Source organism: Panulirus ornatus, chromosome 2 (assembly GCF_036320965.1).
Source record: "Panulirus ornatus isolate Po-2019 chromosome 2, ASM3632096v1, whole genome shotgun sequence".
Classification (NCBI taxonomy): Eukaryota; Metazoa; Arthropoda; class Malacostraca; order Decapoda; family Palinuridae; genus Panulirus; species Panulirus ornatus.
The window spans coordinates 31,102,952-31,121,389 of NC_092225.1; the positions used below are offsets into that span (position 1 = coordinate 31,102,952).

General features: G+C 46.1%; 1 protein-coding gene across 1 annotated transcript in view; it reads right to left on the reverse strand.

Moving 5' to 3' along the window:
- Positions 1-18,438, reverse strand: part of LOC139752113 (glycine receptor subunit alpha-2-like) — an 80,667-nt gene that overhangs the window by 20,297 nt on the left and 41,932 nt on the right. The window contains exons 6-8 of the mRNA XM_071668022.1: positions 12,579-12,819; positions 3,848-3,929; positions 2,729-3,009 (exon numbers count right to left, since the gene is read on the reverse strand). Coding sequence (XP_071524123.1) covers positions 2,729-3,009; positions 3,848-3,929; positions 12,579-12,819 — 604 coding nt within the window. The remainder of the gene's footprint in view (positions 1-2,728; positions 3,010-3,847; positions 3,930-12,578; positions 12,820-18,438) is intronic.

Sequence of the window (18,438 nt, forward strand, 5' to 3'; positions counted from 1 at the left end):
CAGTCATGCAGGAAAGAAGCAGAAACAGCTAATATAAACAGACTCACCAGGCATTATGTGGAGGTCATGCAGAACCTCAACACTAGGTTGTCCCATGTTTGTCTCGCTCTGGTTGACAGCTAATTCCAAGATGGCGAGATGGACAAGTTAATCATAACTTTCTGATTATTCAAACTAAGTTTTTTTTTGTGTTTTGCCAACTTACCTTACGTACCCTCCTGGGTCCAGACAGAATGAGCACACCTTAGTGAAAAGACCATCCTCGTACCACCTGATGAATCACATAGTATAAATCCATGTGTGTGAAAAATGACTCTCTTAGTAAACTTGGGTCAATGTAATATTTACGCAAAAGTAGAGAAAGTTTGCGATATGAACGAACCCAATACAGATACTTGGTATCAGCTCTATTGAGTCCTCTTGAGATGATATTAGTTTTCCTCTGAACATTTACTCTTGCCATACGAAGAAGTGAACCTAATTTGCTTGTAGTATTGTCATCACACATCTGTACACGAACTCCACAAAGTCTGGTCTACGGTAATCCCACGTAAAACTTCCTGACTTCAAAACTTAATCCACCTCCTCTAGGCCGCACTGTAAGTCACCATTCCACCTACAGATATGTGATGGGTTACTATTTCCAGGGAGTGGTTGATGGTGTAACTCTACCGCCAACCCGGACAAATACCATAATATTCAGCTAGCCATTACATCGCACAGTCACTGTGTCATCATTGTCACATAATTACTATCTGGCTATTGGCAACTTTACGCGAGAATGGGCCATTGTTTCTGTTTCCCTCCTTTTTCTCTTCCGTTGGAGGCTCCAGTCACAGACATCAAGGCTGGCCTTTGATTGAAATACAGAGACGTTTATGAGAGGGGAAAAAGAGAAAAGGAAAATATTTACTAATTTTGGAGGTGAAAAACCAAGAAAACCCTGTCTTTTAAAATGCGCCAGGTCAAAGTTATTGGGAGAGATATAAAAGCGTAGAGTTCCAAAGCTTCGAGGTGTAGGGAAAGAAACTTAGTCACTATTCCACCAATAATGTCATAGGTGCTCCTCCCAGGGAGTGGCTGCTTGTGTATTTCCAACTTTAACCTGGTCACATACCGCAATATTTGATTAGCCATTATATCACACACTTCCTGTGGCCATTAAGTCAGTATCATTATAGTGGTGGACATTTGGCAACTTTACTCGAGGATGGAACGTTGTGAGATCTCTCTCCCTAAATACTCTTATTTCTTGAGACTCTATATCCCTTCATGGCTTCCCTAGTAACTTAGAGCTGCCTGTATTTAAAAGTCAGACTCTTCTGCCTCCTCTAAAATGTCACTTTTGCGTCCTACTGGGTGGTAAAGAGTCATCCATGCTGAGCCCTTGATCAAAATAGTTTTGATTATACTTGAATTTAAGACTGCTGTGGGTCAAGCAGTAGAGTATTAACCCCTCTGACATGATGATACAACTCTCTGGTATGATAATGGCACGTTTCCTGGGTGTACTGGCTTAGCCTTTAACCTGACCATCCTATCCAAGGGAAGGTCTGACGGCACTAGTTGAGGTCTGCCAGTATGTCAGCAATGTCTGGCTGACGAGGACGGCGTGTGCTGGGCTGAGCACACAACATCCAGGGAGAACATCACACATTACTGACTCCACACACCACGTGACATGTTACTTCACGAACACTATGCTGGCAGCATATCACGAACACTATGCTGGCGGGATATCAGACAAGAGCCCAACAGGGGAAGGGAAATTTATGAGGAGGCCGCCCTCAGGATGAGAGGTTATAAGGGAGAGTGAATATTAGAAAAAAGGTGACACTAGAGACAGAAACCATGAGGGGTACGAGATAATGAGGCAAGGAGACAAATGGGATGGGTTATACTTAGGCCGGGAGACAACGTGGCCAATGGCACCTTTACTTAAAGATGGGCCGTTGTGATGTCTTGTTGAGGAAGAGACTATAGGCGACAAACATGACTGATAAGAACCATCTGGGCCAGAGAGACACGTGAGATGGGGATTACTCGGAGGAGAGATACTGGAAACGGAAGGCAAACGAGAAGGAGACACTTTAGATCAAGAGACGGTGCCATCAGTGGGAGGCACTGGGTGCGGGTAACAGTCAGGGAAGGTGGCGACACAGGCCAGGGACACACCAGGTCTTGGAGGCTCTAGAAATGACACATTAATGGCAGAAGACACCAGAGATAAGACACAAAGGAGGACACAGACAGCGAGACTGAGAGACTCAAGAAACGGGATGTACTGAGGGAAGGAGGCAAGAGGAGAGTGGGAGGAAAGATATTCGGAATAAGACATTTCGGACACTTGGCCTGCACGCAAGACACTTGGAGAGGGAATCAGAGCCAATTCAAGCACTACTCAATACAGTCATGTCTGACAAACTATTCAATGAGTCGTATTTCCTGTATGGCCGTAGACAACACACTAACCTGGCTGGCCTCCTAGTACCCTCCGGGGCCACACCATAATAACCTGAAGGTAAACCGTTTTTGCTTGTATATCAAAAATGATCACATAGAAAATGATGCAAAGCAATTATGTGTTTGATAAATGTAAAGCTTTCGTGAGATATTTGTTAATAGTCACTCGGGCGTGATGTCACGCCTGAAAGCATTAGAAATAAACCTTTCCACACATTTCTTGTAAAGCAGACCAACCTGTGACGAGGAGGGGCAGTGTACTCACAGGAGCTGATGGAGGTGCCACACACCTGGGCGTCGAAGGGATAGTGTTCAAACTCCATACTGCAGGAGAGCGTCAGCGTCACCCTGACAGAGGAAGAGCGCGTCAGGAGGCAGCCAGGCCGCAGCTCCACCGCCGCCCCGCCACCAGTCTTACCTCTTGGTTCACGCTGGCTCCCGCGCCTCACCCTCAACTCCTTGAGCACAACAGTACAACCCTTACCTATGATGCTCTGGCTTTTGACCTGATCCTTGATGGTCACGTCAAATGTCACGTCATCATACCCATGGGATCACACCATCGTGCTAAAAGAGTAAGTCTCATTATTCCCTCCCTTTAGTTAAAAGTCTGGAATCTGAACCCTTCACTTTACGGAACAGCGAGTAATGGACACTCTCCTTGTAGTCTCACTCCTACGAATATCCTCTTTCGTAATATTCTTCACTATTCTCTTTATCAATTTTCCCTATGAAGACATCGTATTTTGTCAAGGTCCTCTCAAACAAACCCTTCATGTTCTCCACTTGCCACTTTACACATGAGATAACATCTGACTCACTGACTCACCAGCGTAACGTAAGGTGTGTCAGTGTGGTGGGGAGGCCGAGCGCCGCCCTGGTGGCGAACTCAGCAGACATTAACAAGAATAATCTGAAGACGAATACACGCAGACCTCGCACCTCCTCCCCGGGCATGATGAGCAACACACCGTAGCCAATGTCTTGTGATAAGTTTAAAACTGTGACCTTTACAACTGACCTCTTTGACCTCATTGGCAGCAGATAAGCGTACATCACCGATGATTATGCCAAGATCCATGGCTAACTTATACTCACCTCTACCCCCTCCTGTGGGCGAGAGCTACTGAGTACACACCACCTGTATGAGCACGACTCCAAGCTGGAGGTGTTCGAGTTTGCCACCATCATCAGATAGCCTAGTGTTGTGTGTCCGTGTTCATGACGTGAGCGTTAGCACAAAAATAGGATTACAGTATCACAAAACCTCAGATGATTACTGTAACACAGTAGAGGTTACAAAGTTGGATCATTTGATAAGTTTAAAGTCTTATGTGATAAAGTCATATACACAGCCTAGCTCTTCCAGTTAGCTCTCACTAACTTCCTACTGCCAGTGTCTGATGTATGAACAACTGATGTACGGCCACCGTCTGATGTATGAACAACTGATGTACGGCCACCGTCTGATGGATGAACAACTGAAGTATGAACTGACAGGGCTTCCAGAGAATGTTACCTTCAAGTCTCCTTCCTTTGGCCAATGTCCAGAGTTTGGTAGACTATATTTGGCCTCTGTCTGGGCTGTTCTGTGCAGAAAGATGTCAGTACCAATATTGGCAATGCTGGCCATATACCACGTGAAACCCATCACACTGGAAGTCCCAGCTCCAGCGCTTCTGGCACGTAACTACGTCTAATACAAAAATGGAAATACAGCAATACAGTCCATCTATCCGGAAGCCTTGAAGCTGCTACACAGGAAATGAACAAATATCAGAAGTGTTTTTTTACCATGATGGTGTCGATGTCGAAGCTACAATGTTTTAATCTTTTATGAGATGATTTATCAAAATACAGATGAAAGCTTTTAAAAAATAATATTTAGAGAAATACAGATATTGACTGGTTCACAAGCAATCCTTCTACCTGTCCTAGATCAATGACATTTCATGACTTCGTCTGTCTTAGTCCTGAGAAAGATTTGATGCATTCTCTGAAAAATTTAATTCATACTACAGCACCACAAACCTACGTGTACAACAGACTACAGAGTTGAGGAGCACAATAGAGAGTAACACACGAGGAGAGTGGTCTATGAGAGGCAAGACGTGCGCTCTGCCTGTAGCCATCGCAAGGCTGAGCAACAGTGTGAACCAAGATAGAAGACCATGTTGGCTCCGGCTACGGTAAGCCTGACACAGTACTGCTCTACTGGTGACCCTGGCGGCGCCGGGGAGCCGCGCCACCTGGGTCACCGCGGTCAATAGTTTGACCCCAGCCAGAAAAAAAAGGAAAGTGAAGAAAAGAAAAGCCGTGGATGGGTGCCAGTGCAGGCCAGGCTGTGATGATGGAAGGGTTACTTACAAGGGGCGAGGGCTGCAAAACACGTCTGCCCGTCAAAAGGAAAGTGTTCAAGTTGCATGTTGCAGGACAGCGTGAGCGTGATCCTGTTGACAAGGAGATGGCAGGTCAGTGGCGCCCAGCGCGGCCCCGGAGCTGGGGAGCCCCGGGCTGGTGCCGGAGGTTGGGTTGCTCCCTCCCCTCTGGGGTAGAGAAGCGAGGGAGCAGAGGAAGAACACCCCAGCCAGCTGAGGGAGGGAAGCGCCTACCTCAGCTGCGAGCTGTTCCTGTGTGACACTAGTCTCACTGTATTACACCTGAGAATACACGTCACACAAGTGAGGCGCTACGACCAACTCTTCCATGACACCTGGGAAGACTTAGTACACATCTTGGTACACAGAGCGGTTAGTTACAGGTCAGGGTCTAGTTTCCTCATTAGAGGGAGTCTCAAGTGGTGGTCATGCATTGTTAGGAAGCTGGAACTGTTCACCGCACGTGGTACACGTGTTTTCATCCCATCACGTGCTGTGTTGATGTGCTATGCAGCGGGGGTCTAAAATGAGAATATGTCGTGTTCAAAATGACGGTATGTGGTGCATTATACTGGCAGTATGTGGCGTCAAAACGACAATATGTGGTGCAAGGAAAGGTCAGGATGTGGCACCGCAACGGCAGTATGTGGTGCAAGAACGTCAGGATGTGGTGCACTATGTGGTGTATAAGGCATAGTTGCTCAGTGTGAGACAATTTAATTCTTGGCATTACAAGTACGTGAAGTAATATCATGTCGCGTCTTCACAAATAACGCGTCGAAATATTCCTTCAATAATCATCTTGACATCTGATATGTGTAGTGATAATGTCATGAACCAGTATGTGTGTGTGTGTGTGTGTGTGTATACACAGTGTTACATACCAGTCATACAGGTGTCAGCCAACAGTCATACAAGTGTCAGCCAAAGTCAAGAAAGTCAGCCAAAAGCCAGCCAAGCGTCAGCCAGAAACAAGTTACACTTAGTGGTTTCACAAGTGTCAGCCACCATATGTTAGGTGGCAGCCTCAGTAGTGTCAGCATTATCAAAAGTGTCAGGAGGCAGAGCTATAAGTAGTCAGACAGTAGAAATAAGAGCGTCAGGCACCCGGGTTGTTCAACACAAGGTAACACCCGGGTTGTTCAACACAAGGTAACACCCGGGTTGTTCAACACAAGGTAACACCCGGGTTGTTCAACACAAGGTAACACCCGGGTTGTTCAACACAAGGTAACACCCGGGTTGTTCAACACAAGGTAACACCCGGGTTGTTCAACACAAGGTAACACCCGGGTTGTTCAACACAAGGTAACACCCGGGTTGTTCAACACAAGGTAACACCCGGGTTGTTCAACACAAGGTAACACCCGGGTTGTTCAACACAAGGTAACACCCGGGTTGTTCAACACAAGGTAACACCCGGGTTGTTCAACACAAGGTAACACCCGGGTTGTTCAACACAAGGTAACACCCGGGTTGTTCAACACAAGGTAACACCCGGGTTGTTCAACACAAGGTAACACCCGGGTTGTTCAACACAAGGTAACACCCGGGTTGTTCAACACAAGGTAACACCCGGGTTGTTCAACACAAGGTAACACCCGGGTTGTTCAACACAAGGTAACACCCGGGTTGTTCAACACAAGGTAACACCCGGGTTGTTCAACACAAGGTAACACCCGGGTTGTTCAACACAAGGTAACACCCGGGTTGTTCAACACAAGGTAACACCCGGGTTGTTCAACACAAGGTAACACCCGGGTTGTTCAACACAAGGTAACACCCGGGTTGTTCAACACAAGGTAACACCCGGGTTGTTCAACACAAGGTAACACCCGGGTTGTTCAACACAAGGTAACACCCGGGTTGTTCAACACAAGGTAACACCCGGGTTGTTCAACACAAGGTAACACCCGGGTTGTTCAACACAAGGTAACACCCGGGTTGTTCAACACAAGGTAACACCCGGGTTGTTCAACACAAGGTAACACCCGGGTTGTTCAACACAAGGTAACACCCGGGTTGTTCAACACAAGGTAACACCCGGGTTGTTCAACACAAGGTAACACCCGGGTTGTTCAACACAAGGTAACACCCGGGTTGTTCAACACAAGGTAACACCCGGGTTGTTCAACACAAGGTAACACCCGGGTTGTTCAACACAAGGTAACACCCGGGTTGTTCAACACAAGGTAACACCCGGGTTGTTCAACACAAGGTAACACCCGGGTTGTTCAACACAAGGTAACACCCGGGTTGTTCAACACAAGGTAACACCCGGGTTGTTCAACACAAGGTAACACCCGGGTTGTTCAACACAAGGTAACACCCGGGTTGTTCAACACAAGGTAACACCCGGGTTGTTCAACACAAGGTAACACCCGGGTTGTTCAACACAAGGTAACACCCGGGTTGTTCAACACAAGGTAACACCCGGGTTGTTCAACACAAGGTAACACCCGGGTTGTTCAACACAAGGTAACACCCGGGTTGTTCAACACAAGGTAACACCCGGGTTGTTCAACACAAGGTAACACCCGGGTTGTTCAACACAAGGTAACACCCGGGTTGTTCAACACAAGGTAACACCCGGGTTGTTCAACACAAGGTAACACCCGGGTTGTTCAACACAAGGTAACACCCGGGTTGTTCAACACAAGGTAACACCCGGGTTGTTCAACACAAGGTAACACCCGGGTTGTTCAACACAAGGTAACACCCGGGTTGTTCAACACAAGGTAACACCCGGGTTGTTCAACACAAGGTAACACCCGGGTTGTTCAACACAAGGTAACACCCGGGTTGTTCAACACAAGGTAACACCCGGGTTGTTCAACACAAGGTAACACCCGGGTTGTTCAACACAAGGTAACACCCGGGTTGTTCAACACAAGGTAACACCCGGGTTGTTCAACACAAGGTAACACCCGGGTTGTTCAACACAAGGTAACACCCGGGTTGTTCAACACAAGGTAACACCCGGGTTGTTCAACACAAGGTAACACCCGGGTTGTTCAACACAAGGTAACACCCGGGTTGTTCAACACAAGGTAACACCCGGGTTGTTCAACACAAGGTAACACCCGGGTTGTTCAACACAAGGTAACACCCGGGTTGTTCAACACAAGGTAACACCCGGGTTGTTCAACACAAGGTAACACCCGGGTTGTTCAACACAAGGTAACACCCGGGTTGTTCAACACAAGGTAACACCCGGGTTGTTCAACACAAGGTAACACCCGGGTTGTTCAACACAAGGTAACACCCGGGTTGTTCAACACAAGGTAACACCCGGGTTGTTCAACACAAGGTAACACCCGGGTTGTTCAACACAAGGTAACACCCGGGTTGTTCAACACAAGGTAACACCCGGGTTGTTCAACACAAGGTAACACCCGGGTTGTTCAACACAAGGTAACACCCGGGTTGTTCAACACAAGGTAACACCCGGGTTGTTCAACACAAGGTAACACCCGGGTTGTTCAACACAAGGTAACACCCGGGTTGTTCAACACAAGGTAACACCCGGGTTGTTCAACACAAGGTAACACCCGGGTTGTTCAACACAAGGTAACACCCGGGTTGTTCAACACAAGGTAACACCCGGGTTGTTCAACACAAGGTAACACCCGGGTTGTTCAACACAAGGTAACACCCGGGTTGTTCAACACAAGGTAACACCCGGGTTGTTCAACACAAGGTAACACCCGGGTTGTTCAACACAAGGTAACACCCGGGTTGTTCAACACAAGGTAACACCCGGGTTGTTCAACACAAGGTAACACCCGGGTTGTTCAACACAAGGTAACACCCGGGTTGTTCAACACAAGGTAACACCCGGGTTGTTCAACACAAGGTAACACCCGGGTTGTTCAACACAAGGTAACACCCGGGTTGTTCAACACAAGGTAACACCCGGGTTGTTCAACACAAGGTAACACCCGGGTTGTTCAACACAAGGTAACACCCGGGTTGTTCAACACAAGGTAACACCCGGGTTGTTCAACACAAGGTAACACCCGGGTTGTTCAACACAAGGTAACACCCGGGTTGTTCAACACAAGGTAACACCCGGGTTGTTCAACACAAGGTAACACCCGGGTTGTTCAACACAAGGTAACACCCGGGTTGTTCAACACAAGGTAACACCCGGGTTGTTCAACACAAGGTAACACCCGGGTTGTTCAACACAAGGTAACACCCGGGTTGTTCAACACAAGGTAACACCCGGGTTGTTCAACACAAGGTAACACCCGGGTTGTTCAACAAAAAGGAAAAACCCCCCGGGGGGTTGTTCAAAAAAACCCCCAAAAAGGAAAAAAGGGAAAAAAAAACCCCCCGGGGGGGTTTTTGGGGGGGGGGGGGGTTGTTCAACAAAAAGGAAAAACCCCCGGGGGTTTTTTTCCTCCCCCCCCCTTCCCAAAAAAAACATCCCCCATTAGCGCCCGGGAAAAAAAAACGATGGTGTGGGGGGACCCTTTCACCCCAACCATTTTGCAGGGACCCTTTGGACCACAGGGGGTAGGGACCCTTTGGGAGCAAAAATTAGAAACAAACCCTTTGGGGGACCACGGGTGGTTTTTTGGAGCCTTAAAACATGATAGCACGAGCCTTAAAACCAAAAGTGGAAGGGACCCCCTTAAAAGCATAAAAAAACCACAAAAGCCTTGACCACAGGGGTTTTTAAAACCCTTTGGGGACCCCCCGGGTTGGTTTAGGGAGCCTTTTTTAAGCATGATAGCCCCGAGCCTTGACCACAGTGGTAGGGAGCCCTTGAGCCCATTTAAAATTAAAAATACCCCACAAAAGGGCCCCTTTTTGACCCCCAGGGGTTTAGGGGGCCTTTTTTAAAGCATGAAAAAGCACAAACCCTTTGGGATCAAAAATTTGGTTTTACCCTTAAACGGGGGACGGTAAAAAACAAGGGACGGTACACCCAGGGCCCATTTGGTCGTGCCGTCTTTACTCAAAAAGGTTTAAAATCCAGGGTTTGGGGAACAATCATTTTTTGGAAAGGGTTTACTTAAAAACCCAAACACCCCCCTCTCAAAAACCAAAACCGGGTTTTAACCAAAAAAAACGCATAAAAGCCAAACAAAAAAGGTTTTTCCCGAAAAACCCCCAAAAACCTTTCCTGTAACCAAAATAAAATTTCCCCAAAAAAACCAAAAAAACTCGGAAACCCCAACCGTACGGGGACCTCTTTTTCAAAAAAAACTGGTTTGCTGAGGGGTCAAAGGGAACTGTCCCCAAACTCCCCAAAATTTAAGGGGCTCGGGGGGATTGACCAAACCACTAACCAACAGGGAGGAGAGGCGGGCCACCAACCTCCCCCCTGGGGGCCCCCAAGAGACGAGCAAAAAAAAACCACGTGACAGGGAGTTTTTTTTCCCCGTCCGCAGTTTGATTTTCCCGCTTTTTTAAACCCGTATTTTCCCCCCATGGGCCAAATTTTTTCCAGGTGAGGCGGGGCGGTTTTACACCCTTTTTGCCCCGGGGACACTTGCTTGGGGGACCCATTTTAAAAAAAACTTTTTAGGGTGGGGGGGAGGGAAACCAAAATCAAAAAAGGGCCCAGGGGGAATTTAACCTTATTTTTATTTGTCCCAAAAAAAAAAAAAAAAATATCGCCATTTCCTGCGTCGGCGAGAAAGCGCTGAGAACAAAGAAGTGGCCTCATTCACTCACATCCACTCTCTAGCTGTCATGCATAATGCCCCAAGCCTACTGCCCCTATCCGCAAGCAGGCCCCATAGACCCTTTCGTGGTGTCCCTCGACCGCTTCATATGCCCTGGTTCACAATACTAACAGCACGTCGTCCCCTGCATACCACATCGCTCCAATTCACGCTTATCCCTTACACGCCTCGCACCCTCCTGCTTGTTGAAGTCCCGAACCTCTAGAGAATCTAATACTTTCAAGGATCGTACCGTCGTGATTAGGAATGGTTAGAAATGTCTTTCTCAAAGCATGTACCGTTGTTCCATGAATCAACCATGATATAGCTCAACCAGGACTGATGTAAAGTATTATCAATTACAACTGTTTTCAAACTTAACAACGTCCGCTGTCGTCCACACTGCAGGACCCAGACTCACGTATGTCACCCGACGTTCTGTACACCCATACAACCCAGAGTGTGTGGCTTTATATCACGAATAACCCTCTCGTGAAGACATGTCCTGTGAGTGGGTGGAGCGGCCGCCCCCGGCTGGTGTGGGCGGAGCTCTCATGCCAAACCCATCCACCACTCACCCAAAACGACCACTCGACATGTCAGGCAACGAGTCTCTTGATCTTCTTAAACACCTCTTTCAAGTCAGGTCAGGATATGCAGCTCACCGTCAGACGCTCATATATTGTGCTTTATTAAAAATTCCTAAATGATGGTCACAACACACACTTGAGTACGACGATTTCTGAGCGACTTTGGGGGTGAGATTAGATTGACGATGTGTGATCTGGCAGTCTTGTCTGGCAGTAGTCGCCAGTGACGGGAAGTAACATAAAAAGAATGTACTCTACAATGCCAAACACACTTCTAACTGCAGGATTATATATATATATATATATATATATATATATATATATATATATATGTGTATATATATATATATATATATATATATATATATATATATATATATATATATTCTTTCTTTCATACTATTCGCCATTTCCCGCGATAGCGAAGTAGCGTTAAGAACAGGACTGGGCCTTTGAGGGAATATCCTCACCTGACCCCCTTCTCTGTTCCTTCTTTTGAAAAAAAGAAAAAAAAAAAAAGCTTTATGAGTGCAGCGACTCAGCGTCATTCACCCCGTTGGCTGCAGTATGTGTGTAGTTTCCTTTGATGTCAAGACATCACTCTTAGCTTGGCTGCCTCATTTGTTTTCTTCTCTGATGCTACATTCCTACGTTAGTCAGCGACATACCAGACTTTTCTTTGACCACATCACTTCTAATACATTTAGAAAACATCTAAATCTTAAACCCTAAACTTCAGGACAAACTGTGGAGTTCCTGTTAATTGAATGCGGTAGAAGTCCCTCGTCTGGTCAGCTGAGGAGCCAGACAGAGCTACCAGAAAGCGACCACAATCAGGCGACAGGACTGTGGGTGGCGCGAGCTGGGAGGGAGGGAGGCTGTCCTCGACGACCTGGCTACAACAGGTGGGAAGACGACAGTGTACGTTATGAGGACCCCATGATGACGTAAACACTGAGCAGTTCTTGAAGACGGTGAAGAATCCAGTTCAAGGATTTATGTTAACGTTGCCATGAACACTGCAGATGAGCGCTGCTGCAGGAGCATGGTGACCAATGCTGGTGACCACACACACACACATACACACACATTGACCTACACATATAAGCAGACAGTCACATATGGTACACATGGTTCTAGTATACATATCTGTAGACAGTTTTCCTCTCTCGCTTCTCCCACTGTCTCAGTCTTCCGACACTCAGTTGCCTGTCGGTGTCAGTCATAACCAGGGGTTATAATTTCCTTGACAGAACCAACTGCTAAAGTACTGAATAAAATCTTACCTATACGAATAATTCCTAGAAGAGAGAGAGAGAGAGAGAGAGAGAGAGAGAGAGAGAGAGAGAGAGAGAGAGAGAGAGAGAGAGAGAGAGAGCATATGTATGTCCCTACGACGAGATTTTGCCTGAGTGGCAGGGCTGGCGTGAAGCGCTCACCGCGTTACGTCTTGCTTGTTGTAACCATACCCAGAGCCCAGAACAGCTGGGGCCGGGGAGCGGGGGGTGGGGAGGTGTTGTAAGGGCCTTGGGGAGGGGGTGGGGGAGTGTGTACTAACCGGGGGGGGGGGGAGTTGTAAGGGCTTGGGGGGGGGGGGGGGGGGAGTGTACTAACGGCGGGGTCGGTGATGGTGAAGCGGGTCCTGGTGCCGTTGAACTTGAGGCGTGGATCGTTCCAGTTCTGGCGGAGGAACACGTCGATGCTGTAGTCCTGTAACGAGACAACATATCGTCACACACACACACACACACATACTACACTGCTCTTACATGATAACTATTTATACATACATAAACATATGATTGTATACGCAGAGGCATATGCAAGAAAAATGTTCATAATGTATACATTATACACATAAGCACAAAAGAGGTACACACATCGAAAGCATAGTTAATATGCTAAAAAAAATCTCTAAGGAATATATATATATATATATATATATATATATATATATATATATATATATATATATATATATATATCCCTGGGGATAGGGGAGAAAGAATACTTCCCACGCATTCCCTGCGTGTCGTAGAAGGCGACTAAAAGGGGAGGAAGCGGGTGGCTGGAATTCCTCCCCTCTCTTTTTTTTTTATTTTCCAAAAGAAGGAACAGAGAAAGGGGCCAGGTGAGGATATTCCCTCTAAGGCCCAGTCCTCTGTTCTTAACGCTACCTCGCTAACGCGGGAAATGGCGAATAGTATGAAACAAAAAGAGAAATATATATATATATATATATATATATATATATATATATATATATATATATATATATATATATATATATATATATATATATATACATATATATATATATATATATATATATATATATATATATATATATATATATATATATATTCCAGGGATGAGGTGTTACCGAACTCCGCCTTTTCAAGGGTTACACCGCGAGTAACATTTTGTAGGGCTGTACCACCGAGAGTACAGACTTGCCAAAGAACACCTCACATCGTCCCTCATTCCGCGGCAACACAACGTGATGTGTTATCTAGGATCTCTATCTCAATGTCTCCAGCGACCCCCACTGTTCATAAAGGGCTGCAACGTCAATGTTTAAGTTGGCATTTAAATTCTTGGAAACGTTCGATGTTTCTCGTCATCAATGGTTCGTCGCGAGTGCGTTTTGCCCGGGATTTGCAGATACCGGCATCTTGAAACCACCACATCAAGAAGTACATAAATAACACCATTTTGCACGTAGAACGTATTATGTTTCGCTTTCAAAATCTTAAGTATTGCGATTCTAAAGTTAAAGGACTCACTTCACGTTGGCGGCCATATTGGGAACAGTGGCCATCTTGTAAAATGTTTAGCGTGTAAATGTGTAAAGCTAATCATTAGGTAAAATACTACAGCTGTACTGAACTAGGTCATTGCATCGCCGACAGCCGGTGATGAGGAAGTTGTGTTAATGGTCTGTGGCCCATAAAAGCTGGTACATTGACAGTTAAGACAAGTATGGCGTTAGTGAGTTTCATTAAGAATTTGTCTTCATTTGATAAGTTGATCAAACACTACAACCATGCCAAGCGTGACGCTTCAAACGCCAGCCATGTCGCTTCCACTAATAATACAGTGATTCTGACCTGCTTATTGCGGTCATACTGACGGCCATCTTGGAAAGAGGAACCAAATGAATATTTATGTAATATTGATCAGATAATTATAGACACGAACTACGCACTGTTTCCTGACTCTTACCTCGAAGTCCATCAAGCCTTGCCTCACCCCATCGCTGTCTCGAGGGATGTGCGCATCATTCACATAAGATAATTTCGCTTCCTATTGTGATACAAAGCCGAAGTGATCCAGCAGTTTGGAACCTGACATACTAGTAATGTGGGTTACTACTGCCACCGTTTTTTTCAAATAGTGTTCCGTAACCGAGTAAGAGGAAGGGACTGAAATGTGCGAAAAAACAAGTGCCCCGCAATGTTTATAATCGAACGCGCACAGAGGGTCAGGCTACCCTGTACCTCTCTCCTGGCTATAAATGACCTGACGTCCATATTAGGTGTCGGATCGGCACGAAATGCGGCAACCTGAAACACGACCATGAATCAGTCATCTCTGTGAAGTTTTGGTTCATTCTCTTCAACGGTTTCTCCACAAGAGAGATTTCAACCAATCAGCGACCATCTTGCCCTACGGCGGCCATATTAGATATTGGTTCGCTATTTATCCAAAACTTCGCTTCAGTTGATCCAGCAGTTTTTACCAAGATTAGAATTGGAAATGTTTAGTGACAGACAAGGACGGAGACACAGTGACGACCGTAACTCATCTGGTGAGCAAATTAGAAGGACGGTGGGAGAAATGGTTCTGTTGATTACAAAAAACGTATGTGATCAAAAAAGTTAGCGAGGATGATAAACACGGCAGCTGCTGCAGCAAGACGCTCACTACCAAATGTTTACAGAATACTCCGAACTTTTTTCCTTTTTTTTTACCTTTTTTGCGTAAATTATATAAAACACTGAAATGCGATTCCGCCACCGGGGTACACTAGGTTTTAAAACTTGTCAGAAAATAAAAGCAAAGATTAACTTCGAGGTGGGGAAGTAGGTCTGTGTTATCATCCACTGGGAAGAGAAACACACACCCCTGTATAATCCCTTGGGCAGGATACGACCACTGGGTATGATGGTCTGGCTCTCATCTGACCTTCAAAGGTCAGGCCAAATGGCAGGCTACTTAGTAGTCGATGAACCTCGCATATCGAAGTTATATTTTCGGACGTTATTTTCTGACAGGTTTACAAAACTAAAGTTGACCCAGGGTTATATCTAACCTCCGTGTTCTACGTACTGTGGACATCGGACAGCGGCCGTGGTGAGGCGAGAGGCCGTGCTAGGGAAGAGGACAACAACACATCCGAAACAGGAAAAACAAAAACGAAAAACAAACGCGGGTGTAGTACTTTTTATCAACAGTGGTAATAGGCAGCACATTGCTACGTTTGTCGTGATGAATATCTTTCTCTTCCTAATGTGTTTCATTGGAACATTCGTCTCAGTATATGTCACAGTACGTGCTTTTTGTGGTCTCAGTCAGTTCATTCCTCCCGTCCCCACACAGGATTTCATTTTACCATTTCTTTGAAAACCCGAAGAAAATTTAGATTATGCAGCCCATCCGCCCGATTATTATCGAGTTAAACAGAACACCATTAACTCTGGAGGCAGACAAACATGACTAATTATGGAGGATGACGACTCAGTAGTCAGGAATGTTGCTGTAGGGAGATGGTTGGCGCCAGGGGAACGTGACCCACACTGTTGGCACCAAACACACACTCACCCTGCCTCTACACGCCTCACTAGACTCGATTAACCCTGCCTCTACACGCCTCGCTAGACTCGATCACCCTGCCTTCACACGCTTCACCTTGCCTCCACATGCCTCACCCTGCTTCCACACGCCTCACCTTGCCTCCTTACTATACGCTGCCACTCGCACACACATTGTGGGACACACAGTCCCAGTTCCTTCTATCGTACTGCTGGATAATGCGCCCGCTAACTCCGGGTTGTGCAATTATTCTAATCTCGGAGCCAACTGGAAAGATTTCACTCGTTATTTACACAAGAGACAGGTTACGAATGATGATAAAGATCATTCTAAAGCGACACACAGCCACATATGACTTTTCAAGCATATAGTTCTCCCATGAATGCCTTTTGCAACTATATTATTATCATTGCAGACTACCCTGTCCCACCTCCAACCTCTCTCTCGCTCCACTCCTTTGTCTTTCATTGTCTGTGCATCGCATGATACAAGAATGAGTGTATATATATATATATATATATATATATATATATATATATATATATATATATATATATATATATATATATATATTTCTTTTTTTCTTTCATACTATTCGTCATTTTCCGTCTCAGCGAGGTAGCGTTAAAAACAGAGGACTGGGCCTCTACGGAAACATCCTCACCCGGCCCCCTTCTCTGTTCCTTCCTTTGGAAAAAAAAATGAGAGGGGAAGATTTATATACATATATATATATATATATATATATATATATATATATATATATATATATACACACACACACACGTAATGTGTGTGTGTGTGTGTGTGTGTGTGTGTGTGTGTGTGTGTGTGTTCGAATTACAGGGTAACTCTATTAAGTATACTTGGTAAGTGTCATGAAGAGTGGTGATTGTGAGGATGATGGCATGCACGGGGCATCAGACGGAGAAGCAACAATGTAGTCTCAGCAGTGGTGGTGTGGGATGTGTGGAGCTGGTGTTTGCTTTGAAGAAACTGTTTGAGTAATGTTTGGAGGAAGAGAAGGATCTGGATGTGGCATATATGGGTATGGAGACAGCGCATGATGGCGATGACAGATGTTCTGTGGAAGTTGGTGCGACTCTATGGTGTGGGGGGAAAGTCATGAAATTCCTTCGAGAGTTATAAAAACCTTTTCCCTCGCTCATCATCACCGCTGAGCAAACACTAATCATTTCCAGTTCAGTGATGGAGGATAGACCAACCACCACACCCATCACCAGACAGACCTGCCTCACCCATCCCTTCACCCGCACCAGCAATTCACTCGCACATACTGACGAGTAAATAATGTTCACCACTTCTGTTACTCTGATCGCGAACGTTCGAACCTCCAGACACCGCTCATGGTCCATTTTCCTCCAGCAGTTTGGTCAGCACAGGTGACTCGGGGAATTTGGGGGACCTGAACAAGACACTCGTGTGGGCCTCTCTAGATATAGAAGCCACCAGTATAATATTAGCTAAGTGTAAACATTCCTCTTGGACTCGTTTTATTTTCATCATGACAGACCGGCTTCACCACAAGTTAAAGCATGATAGCTTCAGGGTAATAAAGAGAGGCACAGGTCGTATATATTCATGATACTGTAGTGTACGTGTTTTTAATATGTGATTATTTCTAATAAACACATTGCAAATATTGTGGGCAATGATTGAATAAATCAAACAGGAGGGACCCCCAGCTACAGGTGTGGGCCATGAGCGTGCCCCTAACTCGCCGTAGTGGCAGAGGGGCCACTGTTCGTCAGGAGAAGTGGGCCGCTGCTTAAGCCACTGGGGGGTAATGATGCTCGCCCTCATAAATCCCCCATTATCGCCAGCTGCAGCACCAGTGCTTATGTCTCCCACTCCGTCACCTTCCTGTAGTTTGTCTTGCCTCCGGTATCGATCTGGCCAGAGTCACCGGTCGGTGGCCCAGATATATGTATATCAATAAATAATGGCTGATGTGTTGCAGTGTCCGTCACAGGCGTCAGACCTCGGGAGATACTGAAGGACACCAGGAAGCGTGACGTATGTGTTCATATTTTCATGCTGGAGAGACAACAGACGATCGTCTGTGAATGGAAATAGGACACAGCGAGTTCGAGCCACTGTTAATTCTTCATGTGTACCACCGGCCACACCCCACCCATGGCTTGAGCAGTGTCACATCCCGTCTGTGATACACACGACATCACTCAAGTCCAAGTCACGACGTCTTCTCTGGGCACGACCGTTGTCTGAGGCTGACGCCCGGATCCTCCGGTTCACAACTCGACCCACTCTCCTCCCCCAGTTCCTCGACCTTCCTCTTCACGATGGTCTCATTCCCAATATTACTGTTGCTCCTCCTCAGATGGATGATGATGCAAAGTGACTCAAATAATGTGGACGACATGTGCACTTTCAGCTTGAATGCGCCAGTGGGTGGCACTTGGCTTAAGTGGCCCAAATGAGCGGTGGCTGGGTGTTGTGGTGAGTGCAGCGGAGAGTGGCAAGAGGTGGGAG